Source organism: Brachyistius frenatus, unplaced genomic scaffold (genome assembly GCF_029030835.1).
Source record: "Brachyistius frenatus isolate BFR_SWC_R1_liver_20210118 unplaced genomic scaffold, ASM2903083v1 Contig_104, whole genome shotgun sequence".
Taxonomy (NCBI): domain Eukaryota; kingdom Metazoa; phylum Chordata; class Actinopteri; family Embiotocidae; genus Brachyistius; species Brachyistius frenatus.
In genome coordinates, this window is record NW_027210703.1 from 480,512 (window position 1) to 493,203 (window position 12,692).

At 41.8% G+C, this 12,692-nt stretch overlaps 2 protein-coding genes across 2 annotated transcripts; both read right to left on the reverse strand.

Moving 5' to 3' along the window:
* Nucleotides 1–220: 220 nt before the first annotated feature.
* Nucleotides 221–2,090, reverse strand: s100a1 (S100 calcium binding protein A1). Its single transcript, XM_069711916.1, has 2 exons — nt 1,950–2,090; nt 221–555 (listed from the first exon to the last, which is right to left on the reverse strand). The coding sequence occupies exons 1-2, from the start codon at nt 2,088–2,090 to the stop codon at nt 403–405; spliced, it is 294 nt and encodes a 97-aa protein (XP_069568017.1). The 3' UTR covers nt 221–402.
* A 3,778-nt stretch (nt 2,091–5,868) lies between these two features.
* Nucleotides 5,869–12,289, reverse strand: tlr18 (toll-like receptor 18). The gene is made up of 3 exons (XM_069711949.1): nt 11,302–12,289; nt 9,010–10,192; nt 5,869–8,055 (listed from the first exon to the last, which is right to left on the reverse strand). Exons 1-3 carry the CDS (start codon nt 12,285–12,287, stop codon nt 7,555–7,557), a joined length of 2,670 nt encoding a protein of 889 aa, XP_069568050.1. The 5' UTR covers nt 12,288–12,289; the 3' UTR covers nt 5,869–7,554.
* Between the last annotated feature and the right edge of the window lie 403 nt (nt 12,290–12,692).

A 12,692-nucleotide genomic window follows, 5' to 3' on the forward strand; every position in this document is an offset into this window, starting at 1 on the left:
AGAGGGTGACGTCAGGCTGTCATGACTTTTACCCCCACTAGACACTGGGTGGTGCTCACGCTTTCCAGAAAGCTAATAAAGTCTTCTCCACTTGTTGACAGGGCTCTTGCTTAGTGACGTGGTTTCACTTCAAAATGCTGCAGACTGGCCTGTGGTTGACAGATGTGCTTGTAAAAGCTTCCTCAAATAAGACATGTGAAAACACAGCATTTTTTTTTTGTACGTCTTTATTAAGATGGAGGACTTTTGAAGCACACACACACACACACAAAAAAAGACATCGTGTTAACAGTGATAAAGCTTCCGCAACATTTTTTAAGGTGGCGTGTTATTCAGCAAACTTTTACTTCAGAGATTATGTCGACAACGCAGTTAATTTAATGTGAAATGTTAAGAGCCTTTCTAGCCGCTCTTACAAGAATCCACAAAGAATTCGTTGCAGGCGACAGTCAGTGCCGCGACCAGAACCACAAACTCCTGGAAGTCCACTTCACCGTCCCCGTTTTCATCCAGGTCGCACATAATCTTCTCCACCACGCACGACTCGCTGGGGCCCTAAAAGAGAAGCGCCATGATTAAACTGTGAGGAAGACGCTTTTTAATTGCCCTTCCCCAAAAATGGGCCAGGTCATAACGGTAATGCACCAACAATGGGCCTCGTGCCAGAACCGGGCTCTATCATTTCTAGCCGAAAGTCTGCCTCTGTTCCCAGGAATGAAAACTTTTTATTTAAAGAATCATAGCACATTAATCTGAATAAATTTGGCGTTAAATTAGAGCATACATCTTAATTTCCTCAAGGTGCAATTTGTCTTAGCAGTCAGTAATAATATATAAATGATGATAACAGAACCCATTAAAGTAAGTAAAAAAAAAAACACAATAGTAATTCTCTAACTATATTAGCATAGCGTGCGGGGGGGGGGGGGGTTTAGAGGTTACAAGTTTTATTTGCATATTCCATCAGCAGCTTGTATATAACGTAGTCTCCCACTCTGAGCAGCATTTTTGTCTTTATGCAGCATCATTCTCTGTTGCAGCTGACACCGTGTTACTTAAACAGCTCTTTCTTAGCAGCTTCTTAACTGCAAGTGATAATCGGAGCCATGACGGCATGAAACAGCGATTTGGTCATAGCAACAAACAAACAATCGATATCCAACCAGGTGAAATGTAAAAAAAAAAAAAAAAAAATACAATCGGCTGTATTAAACTAAAAAGCTGTACAAACACTAGTTATTTCCAAATATTGAAAGGCGAGTTAAGGCGATAAATTATGGTGGAAATGATGCAGTCTTTGCATGTCGTTTTCCCCAATTATCACAAATTCAGCTTCCCGGGCTGCAGTGATGGACTGAAAGTGCAGAAGCATCAACGCCGTTGGAAATGAATCAAAATCCTATTCATTCAGCTCGTAGCATTGTTTTTCGATTACTTGTCACTTTATTGGAAACATTTGTGGATGTCAGGATCCAGGGGGAAATGGGGAATTCTTCCAGCATATCTGATTGACAGGTTTTCATCCGACCTTCTGAAGGTTATTGCCATGCGGCAGTGGTTGCTATAGTAACCGTGCATTTATTACATTTAAAATATAAGCTGCTTTTGTGATACAGGAAAATCTAATTCCAATGATTACGGTCTGACCAACCTTTGATCTCCGTTTCATTGAAACTCTGTAATCAAATTATAAACTAGTCTGTTTTTTTGGTTTTTTTTTACTATAAACATTTTATTTCTAACAAAATAAATACTCTGTGGTTGTCAAATCTGATCACGTCCAGAGAAGCTGAAGAAATTAAATTCAGAGCAGTACCTTACTGGTATTTAATGAGCATTTTATCTAGCTTTGTGCATTGTTGTGTTGCAAATGGGACATGAGGATACGTCTCGTAGCACAACGTCGTTACAAACCGTTTCATTTCCTCGGCCTTTCCGAAAATACTCACTGCCAGAAAATCCGAGAGTTCTTCCTGTAACAAATTCTTCATCTCTTTTTTGTTGAGCTTGTACTTGTCACCTTCTTTTCCAGAATAGTGGTAGAACACTTTGATGAGGTCCTCCATAGCTCCTTGCAGATTGGCACACATTTTTTTTTTTTTTTTTTTTTTTTGCGGTCCTACAATTGAGGCATGGAAGGACAAAATAAGATTATCGAAACACACGATTTTACTACCGACTAGTCGGGAGACGTGGGGAGGGGTGGGGGGGGCAGCATTTCGGCTGTTTGATGGATTTCGGCGGGTTGGGGACGAAACAGAAAGAAAGCAATTTCGATGTGCTTCAGATACAGATAGGAAACCAAGAATCTCCATCACCGACTCTGGAGCTGAAGAGATCCTCGAGTTCAGGAAGGGGATGACTTTTTTTTTTCTTCTTCCTCCTCCTCCTCCTCCTCAAGACGTTGGAAAGAAAAGTTTCAGGTTTTCAAAGATGCAACTTTGCAGTAGTGTTGAAGGGCGAGATGGCGCACTGATAGTTACTGGCACGCTGTAGATGCAAATGTTTCCTCTGGCGAGTGCAAGGTGATGCACTGAGGGAATACAAATACACTTGCGTGCGTGCTTGCGGTCTGGCAGAATGTAAGCAGAAATTCGTACCACCATCATATGTGGTAAATATCACTGCAGCCTGCAGCTAGTTAGCTTAGCGGAGCATAAACACTGAAAACGGAGCAAAACAGCTTCCCCGGCTCACTCGTCAATTGTAAAGGTCTTATCGTGGTTGTTGTTGTTGTTGGACCGTTACTTGGCCAGGGGTAAGGACTTCTTCTGGTTACCTGGCAACCTCACAGCGACGATAAGATTTCATTAAGTCTCTGCCCCGAAGCTAAAATGATACAACACGGGAAGCATTATGTTCGCCTAATGACCGCTGATAACACTTCTGTCCCGAATAATCTAAAACTCGACTTGTCTGGTGCACGCCGCAGAACGGAGCGGTAATATGGCATAAAAAAAAAATTAAAAATAAAAAAGACAATCATGTTACACTAGCTCAGTTGAATCCTAGCATCCAGAGCGAACATTAACTGTTTGTGTGTTTTTGTTTTTTTTAAACTTACATTTCCCATGCCTCTAAAGCAGTGACCCCCCCCTTAAAATGAGGCAAAGACCACGTGACCCGATCTCACTGGTTCTACCTTTAGTAAGACGTGAGCGGAAAGCAGCTTCGACCAAAGCGGTCCCTTTCTTTCTTCATTTGAAGGATTTCTACATCCTAACAGATGCAAAATTATCCTGTCCATCCCCCCACCCCATGCTTGTAAAGTCTGAAGCCAAAAGTTCATATTACGCTGACACCTTAAAGCGTTATGCATTTAAAATCAGATTTAATTTTTTTTTGGTTATGTCTTAAAATATGTCGTGACCTCTCGGATATATTTGGGAGGATGCGTCGGAGGTTCTTTACCTTCATGTTAGAAACAACTGCTCCAAACGTTACTAATCTGCTGAAATAGAATTAAAACAGGTCAGAAACTTTTGATGGAACAAACAATTTCCTTATTTATTTATTTTTGAGAGGGGGGGGGGGGTTGGGGCGTTCGGACTCATTTTAACTAAACACATCTGCTATGCGTCTACTTCAGTTCAACTTGAGACACCATAATTTACGCATTGTGATGAGTGAGCGCATAAACATTATGGAGGGAAGTAAACAGAAGTCCCCTCGAGAATGAGAGTAAATATTAAAAAAAAAAAGCTGGCGTCGGGTACGTTTCTTCACATCTTGTGTCACGAGGGAACGCGTTTCTCAAACCTGCTGGAGCGTCTGGGCCAAACTCAGCTTGAGGCCAGATAGCATGCATAGACACACGGGTCTGGGGTGTTATCCAAAGTTAAAACAGTTTAAATGTCTAACCTTACACCCGCCCTGCACTATCAAGACACCTGAGAAGCGGATACGGGGTGGGGGTGGGGGTGGGGGGGCAAGTAATTTCACCCCCCTCCCCACCTCCATTAAACCAGTGGAGGACAAAGGAAAGACCCCATGCAGGGGAATCTTGCACATGAAATAGATTGAGATCGTGGCTTGCGTTACATTATATAAACAACCTAATGCCTTTTGTGCTGAAGAATAACTCTGGAGAAGTTGGTCATATTTCATCATTCAGACCACTGGATGGCTTCCTTTTTTGTTAATTTTTTTTTTTTTTTTAGCCCAGGCTATATGAAGGAGCATCAATAATGCATCACCTGTGCACGAGAGCACGTGTGAATAGTTCCAGAGCACATTATGCAACATCACTTCTCTGACTAATGCGGCGCCAGATTCCTCTAATTATTCTCAGTGATTGCAGTTTATCATTTATTCCCGGCGCGATCTGGGAGCTAATTAAAAGCCTTTGAATGTCGATTGCAAAGCCGGTGTTAATTAAGTATGGCAGCGACTTGAGCACGAACACTTCCTGGAAATGTTAAAAACAAACCGACACGGCACACGAAACTGATAAAACAGCGATAAAGACAGCAGGACAGACGGCAGGAGCTCACCTGGACACTGGCGCTGACAGACGCTGGTGGAAGTGGCTGCAGCTCAGCTCTCACCTCCTTAGTTATGGGTTGCAAATTAATCAGAATTAGATAGGCCCCTCCCTCTGAGCAGCAGCATACATCTACTTGCTGCAGGTGACCCGCCTGCCCATGTAATTCAACCACTTTAGACCCTGATGGACCCGAACAGCGGGCTGAAAAGCACTCTTCTGAATTTCATCACCTTTTAATGTTATGTCACAACGTTTGGAGGGAAATAAATGGAATTAATTATAGATTATTATTATAAACTCACTTTTAAATGCTGTTTTTTTTTTTGGTTCAGGCTCTTTATACTTAAATGTTTGTGTGAAACTCGATAAATTAATCAACATTCCAGATTTTTTTCGAATTGCTTTTATTTTTTTCCCCCCTTGATGTCTTCTTTACATTATGTTCTCTATAAACTGTAAACAAATTCATCCAAATGTCAGTTAAGTAGATGTAAGGCTTTGGATTGTGTAGCTGTTTAAGTATCCATCTCTGTGTGCTCTTTAAGGACTCTGCTGTATGTTGACTTAAATGTCAGGATTTAAAATGAATGCTTGACCTGAAACACCTGGGATTGAAAACATCTTAATGCAGCTAAATAAATTATAAGCAAGTAATCCAAGAAATGGGCTCAAGCAGTTCCTTCCTTTCCACCCCTCCCCCCCCCACCCCCCACCCCGTGTGCTGCCTGGGTTCATTTTTATCTGTCTTTCTCGCCTGCTTATTAGATGTGACTAATGCTTTCCCTCGAACATCATTTGCAAGTTAGGGGATGATTATGCTTGAGTGGCAGCGCAACCTGAGTGGCAACGCAAATTACTGTAAGTGCAAGTCAGTCAACGGAAATTCTTGGAGCTCTTTTGCATCAGTATCTGCATGTAGCTTAGTGTGAAGGCTTTATATTTGCATACTTTTTGTTAAATTAACAGTAGGGCACCAGTACAGCAACACTGATGAAAAACCAAAAACAAAGGTCGTAGCAGGTCAGATCATTTAAGGCTCACACTCTTCAGATTTTCTCAAATGCCAGTATCAAGTAATTTTCAGAGCAAATTTAATTTAAGGAATATCTTTTGTGGATTTGCATTATCTTGAAACAAATGTTTTACAGTTTAATATTTGGCTATCTTAATTTTTTTTTTTTTTTTTTAAACAGAAAAAAACTATATCAGATCTCTAGACAGTTTTTTATTCTTTGTTTGACTTGATTAAGAGACACTGACTGAATGTGGAAAAAAAAATAGCCTCTCATCTCTCATTAGTGTCGGAAACCAAAGTTATTATAAAACCCGCCAGTCATCACACTTTTACCCATGTTGACCAGGACGGTTATATTTTTATTCAATTTCACAATAATACATTTGACCTCTTCATTAAGAATGATCAATGTCCAGCATTATACAGGTCATTAAAATGAGGTACATACGACACTTTAAAATATGAAAAAGAATACAAGGAGTCTGAATAAAAAATAAACGTCTTCATACATGTCTTTACAAAATATGTTTCACACTTAAGTCTTATGTTCCATGCCAGCACGTCAAATAAAAAAAAGTAACAGACAAATCTATATGTTACACAGAGCCTTTTTATCCATCATCAATGCAAATACATACCAGTCGTCCAGACTGGTTACCCGTTTCCATAAAAACATTCCTACAGCTGAGTTGTCTCTGTCCCTCCCTCTGTAGGGGGCAAATGGCCAGTAGGACGTCATCTACTGACCATTTGAAGACTTTGATAATCGCCAAGCATATAAAATCGAGATACTAATAAACTACTGCAAGTGAAAGGGAAAGTAAGTCATTTGGAAAATAACTTTGGAATTAACCGAACGACAAAAAAAACAAAACAACAACCCGGTTTAAAAAGAACATTTATAGTAACTATCATCACTCGAGTCTGACCTCAGCTCAACCCAAATGTATTCATAAAGAACAGAAAGAAAGGTGTTGTACAATAAAATTATTTATATCAGTATATCTTAATATCTTGTCTTTTTGCTTTATTCTTGATTTCTGCTGACATTTATTTGTTAGTTTGTGTGTGTAGCGACAGCTAAAAGTTCAAACATTTAATTTTAATCTTACATATCTCTACGTGATAAGGAAGTATAAAATTGTTTGCAAACTCATTTGCCCAATAGCATTATTTTGTGGTGAAATATCAGGACTTTGTGTCTGTCAGTGTGTTTTTTGGAGTTTCTTTGTCCCCCTAGTGGTCAAATATCTCTTAATGCAAATATCAAATTACATTTATAAGTTTATCAGATTATAATTTTTTTGTCTTCTTATCTCTTGTGTCATTAGCAATTTAATTAAAAAAAAAAATCTGATAGTAATGAAGCCTTTTGTCAGCCCATTGAACGCAGTGACTTGAGAGGACTTAGACAACCAAATCAAATTAACATATGGCAGCAATCAAACTGGTGTCTGCCTGAGCAAATACAGTAAATACTTTAGTATATTAGTATAGTAGTCAGCTTGAAACACTTGATGTACTATATAGTTGACTTCCCCTTAAGGACCGTATGCTCGTTAAATCGAAACATCCAAAGAGCCGACGCAAATATAGTGCTGGAGCATCACCAAATCACAATTTCCACGCTTTTGCACTATAACTTTTCTTAATGAGACAGCCTGTGTGGCGTTTGACGTGGCCAGGGAACATCAGAGCCGGAGCGTTCATGATCTCATACCGCCAATTGCCCAGACTGTAACGGAGCCCGGCTCTTTTCACCGCGTGGCACCTGTCACCACGCAGCTTCCCGAGACCTCGCTTGTTATCCAGAGTGCAACATGGGAGATCTCGTTTGAGCTGGCCTTTCAGCACCTGTCAGCCGAGAGCACCCGGCCTGAGACACTCAGAGGGGAAGCGGAGCAGAGGGCATCGGCTCGGCCCTCCGGGGATTACATGGCAGAATGCCGCGGGGCGGGGAGGGATCGTGTTTTTGCCCGTCATTGTCTTTGGCTTTTGCTCCCAGGTTGGCATAACCCACTCAAAAAAACACAGGTTACTTGAGGTCAGGAATTTACTGAGACAATGCTGAAGGAATGTTGGCGCTGGTTTGATCTTTAGGATAAAAGGCCACCATCGGTATTTGCGTCTGATTTGACAGCTCATCATCATTCCTCTTGATCATATTTTTTGGTTCTTCTTTTACATCGGTCATCGCTAATTCTGGCATTCTATCCTGGGCGCAATCGCAGAAATTCACCCCCACGGATGAGGTTCGGCTCTTGACACTGTGCGACTTCTTTCGGCTCATCGTCGGCTTACCCAGGACGTTCCTCAGCTGTGCCCAGAAAAGCGGCTGCTGTTTAACCTGCTGAGGCCACTCCAGATAGGTCTTGGTGCTGAGCATCTTCTTAAGCTTGCAGTACTTGCTGGGCAGGGAGGTCAGCTCAATGGGCTCCTTCACCACCAGGATGACGTCGCTGAAGGTCTTTCCCATCGCTCTCTGCTGAGCAAAGTACAGCTCGTAGTTGCACCACTCGCTGTTGACGAAGTTCTGAGACAGGACAAATATTACCTGGGAAGGAAGACGACAAGAGAAAGGAAATTACGTCTTCCAATATCCATAACACCGTAATACTTCTACATTGGATTTGATGGTGCTCTGGGTTGTGCTACTCGGAATAAAAAGCTATTTAAAAACAGGTTGTGGATATTAAGGAATGGGTTGACATTGGTATTAAGGGAAACTATTCCATGTAATCAGCAATTTTGTACATGCAAGAAAAACATTTTTTTTTCTTTTTTTTTTTTTTAAACCTCGCTGTTCTCGTCTGCACAGGATGAATGAAATATCTTTAGGAAGCTGATCAGCCAATTTACCATTCTGAGTCACATAAATGACCACATAGATGGACTACTGCCAGTAGACAAACCTCATCAGCCTCAAATGTTTAACAATACCCCATCGGTGCCCACCAACCAATTGCTTACTCGTACATATAATTTGCCTCTTAAGGTGTACATCTTTATTCACTTCGTCAGACCTTAAAGAATCAATGTTACGATTATCATCAAGTTTCCAGATTACTTAAAGAGCTCCTAAGATGGTCACACGACTTCCCAGAGGGGAAGTGCCAAAAGGAAGTCAGTAAGGGCTCGTAAAACTAACACTGCACGACACTACAACTCCAACCATGACCAAATCCCAACATTCATTCATTCAAGTTAGACTACTGTATTAATAGATCTTCTATTTGGGCATTATATGCAGCTTTTAATAAACATAAACCCATAAATAGGAGAGAATAAGCAGGTTTAGTTGGTGATATTGCCATCGTCAACCAGCTGACGCATCAGCGGACTAAAAACATAGTTCCTGAAAAGCCGTCTGCCCTGAATTACCTGGTCGGTTTCACTTCTTCTTTTCCGCACGAACCTTATTTTAAGGACACGATGGTCATGCGAGCCTTTATTTACTGTAACTGTTGGTAACTAGTAATGCTTCTACAACAAAACTACATTTTGTTACCTTACGACTGCATTCAATGTTCTCAATGATGTTATCGATGATCCACTTCCCCGGCATGAAGTCCCTCTCGTGAATGCACAGACGATAGGGGTTCCTGTTGTTCTCCAAACACGGCAGGAGCTGCTCCATCACCCAGTCAGCGTCCGAGTGGCTGTAGGATATGAAGGCGTGATAGGTAAAAGCCCCGATTCCCCCAGCTGCCTTTTCCTTGTGAGCTCTGTATTTGGCCCGGGCAATCTGATACGTGGCTTTAGTGTACCACGGCAGGTCAAAAATGTAGCAAATCAGCACAAGTATCAGGATCACCACTCCGGTGGTTGCAACGCAGATGATGATTACTAGTCTCATGTCGCACGCCACGTGACCGGGCAAGTATTTCGATACGGCCGTGTTGAGAAAGGCCTCCGGGTGGTAACATTTGTAGTTCCAAGGCCAGTCGGTGAGGTTCACCTTTCCTTTTGAGATCGTGTCCTGGACGAAAGTATGAAGCTCACAAGTGCAATGGTAAGGATTGTTCCCGGCCCTAATGCGAGACAATCGAGGCATGTCCTCGAAGGACGCCTTGCTGATGAGGCCGAACGAATTCCCGTCCAAAGCCAGATACCGCAGTGACGGACTTTCCCACCTGGATGGGATGAACTTGATTTTATTCCCACTCAGTAGGAGGTATTTCAGGTCGGCGGCTTTCACGAAGTACGTCATGTCCAGCTGGTCCAGGTCACAGTAGGACAGATCCAAGTAGTGAACCGTAGTTGGAAGGCAGCTGAGGGCTTCACTTACAAATTGATTGTGGTGAGCGATAAGTCGCGTGATATTCTGTTGCCAAACACAGTCTTTGCTATCTTTCGCAGATCCCAATCTGTTGTTGCTTAAATCCAACACCTGCAGCTGCTGGAACTCCCTCATCAGAGATGACAAGTCTTTTAAGCTGGTCAAGTCGTTGTTGCTCATGTTGAGGGTTAGAAGATTGGGCACGGTGCCCTTGTAATCGCACTGCCGGTTAAATATAAACTCACTCTTCAGTCGATTATTGGAGACGTCCAGAAACTCCACGCCTTTCATCTCGACCCAGGAATCGCAAGGTACGGAGTTGAAGTGCACGTACTGAAAGGACAAGTTCTTGATTTTGTTCAGCCAGGTGAAACGCCAGTCGAAGCGCAGCACATCAGGATTGCTGATATACCTACAAGAAATAGAGATTAAAAAAAAAAAAAATTGTGTTGTACACGTGTAAATGAAAAACGAGTACTCAACGATATTTGGGAGCTTTTTCAGAAATATTGAATTCCTCAAACTAAAGTGCTTTTGTGTCAGATATGATATACCACAAAGTGGTGCTATAGCTGGCGTCCTTTTATGTATTGTTTTACAGTCAATTGTGGTTATGTTCCAGATGAGCTGTAAATCATGCCAAACAGTACACTTCTTAAATCAAATGACAACATGGAGTACAGCTCGGTTTTTATTTTTTTAATTTTTTTATTTATTTGGCTTTGCCCATTAAAAGTGGTTATAAATTTAAAAAAAATTCATGCAGTTGGGTTTTCAGTTTTTTCCCACTCTAAGTCCTGCCAGTTTTTGTAACATGGAATTGAGAAAATTACTAAATCATGAACATATTGTTGAGTTTTTTTTAATTTTTTTTATCAATTCTTATTTTCAGTGTGGCCAGACTGAGCAAATAGGATACTTTCTGTTTCAGCAAAAAGCTCAAATTAGTTTTGAGCAATGAAAAATTGGGCTTTAAATGAAGCCTTCAAGTCATCAGTTATATGATTGAGACTGACAGCGCACACATTTTTGCAATTGGATTTTGACGTGTGGTGACTGATAAATGATGACCATGAAAACCAAATGTCATTCCAGTTTAACCTACCATCTGTTCATCAAAATGTTATGGAACCGAGAGACATATTTTATGACTTTATTAAAATTCTTGAATCATATACGCTAATTAAACAGAAGGCACTGAACAGGAACTATTCATTTTCTTATTGCTTCCTTTATGGACTATTCTGGTAACACTGCTTGTTTTTATAATGTCATGATACCCTGGAAAGGGAATACTCCATAAAAATTCGAACTTATCCAACGTAAGCTTATATGACACAAGAAGCAATTAAAACTATTCGTAAACTGCAACGTGAAACAAACAAATCTTTGTGACGGTGTTAACCTATCGTAAGTCTAGGAAGATTTTACGATGATATTTTGACAAATGTCAAATTTGACACCATGTTTCGTAACATTTTACTCTGGCACATGAAGCCCACAAAATGAGAAGATACTCACCAGAGATCTAACTTGTCCAGTACCAGGTCCATGATGCTGGAACCTGCTCCGCTATCAACGAATGTTGGCGAACGGGCAAAGTCGATGTACTGAAGTCTCAACTTTTTGATGGGGGCCTCTTGTAAATTCGTTAAAGCCATCCTCAGCAGATTCTCGTTGAATTTACCTCTGTGGAAGATGAGCTGATGGGTTGTTACGGCTTTTAAACCCTGGAAGATATCCTCCCTTCCCAGGTAGTACGCGAATTCAAAGAGGTTGCGAAACTGGACGACGGCGAAGGTCTTGTTGGCGAGGTCGCGCAGCATGTGAACGAGGGCGTTTGGCCGTTGGTCTACGGCCATGTCGAAGCCCATCTGCCTCGTCTGAATGACTTCCAAACTTCCCGGCTCGTAGTAACTTAGATTCGAAGAACATTTGATGGCAAAACCTTGCAGGCTCGTGTTCTTCAGGGGCTGAAAATCCTCTTTCTTTAGACCCATCACCAGAGGACCACCCATAGACAGAACCTGGAGTTTGACCAATTGGGAGAAGCCGTCAGCCAGCGTGGCGTGTTTATAAAGGTTATTGGACATGTAGAGTTGTTTCAGATTCAAGAGAGGCGTCAGAGCCGCGGCAGGAATTTCCCGCAGGGAGTTGTTGAAGACGTTGAGATGTTCCAGGAACGTGTTGCTTTTAAAGGCGTCGTGGTCGATGTGCGAAATGTTGTTGTACTGCAGCTGAAGCTCGCGAAGCCGAGGGAGGTGGCGGAAGTCGTCGGCGCGAACGGCTCGAAGCTTATTGTAGGAGAGGTCTATTTCTTCCAGCGTGGACGGAAATTGTCTCCGCGGGACACCGTCGAGCCGTCTTCCCAGACAGTCCGCAGACCGGCCGGAGTTATAGATCCGACAGGGTCCCTCTGCTGCGTCAGCGGGCGGCCGTGGAGACGGAGTCGGGGACGCGAGAGCTCCGAGGATGAGAGCACTGAGAGGGAACAATTTCCACATCATTGTGACGGATCTGGAAAGGAACAAAACAGAAAAGATCCATTCATAGCCATTTTCTCTCAATTACGGCGGAAAAAAGCAAACAAATAAGTGTCAGGAGGATCACAGTGATTTTCGCAAGAGGTGTTATTTTCACACAGCTCCGTAACAAGACGAACCTATTCTTCAAGGACACAGGATGATTTGCTAAAGTACGGGCTTAAAGTATTAGTACCAAATATTTCATTTTCTTTTCGTGACCCCATTCCACTATTTTCACAGTAAATTACATGTAAATACTACACTTTTACTCTACTAGATACTTTGTAAATTAAGGTTTTATTCAACACGAGTGAACACAATTTTCAATCGCAAACGTTGTTTATGTACTTTTCTTCTTCTTTTTCTCTCCCTTCCTCTCTTCCTTCT

Coding starts and splice junctions, on each gene's coding strand:
- s100a1 (XM_069711916.1), bottom strand. CDS start 2,090: ATGTGTGCCAATCTGCAAGGAGCTATGGAGGACCTCATCAAAGTGTTC. Junction 556..1,949: donor AACTCTCGGATTTTCTGGCA/GTGAGTATTTTC, acceptor CTTCTCTTTTAG/GGCCCCAGCGAGTCGTGCGT.
- tlr18 (XM_069711949.1), bottom strand. CDS start 12,287: ATGATGTGGAAATTGTTCCCTCTCAGTGCTCTCATCCTCGGAGCTCTC. Junction 10,193..11,301: donor CTGGACAAGTTAGATCTCTG/GTGAGTATCTTC, acceptor TATTTCTTGTAG/GTATATCAGCAATCCTGATG. Junction 8,056..9,009: donor ACATTGAATGCAGTCGTAAG/GTAACAAAATGT, acceptor CTTCCTTCCCAG/GTAATATTTGTCCTGTCTCA.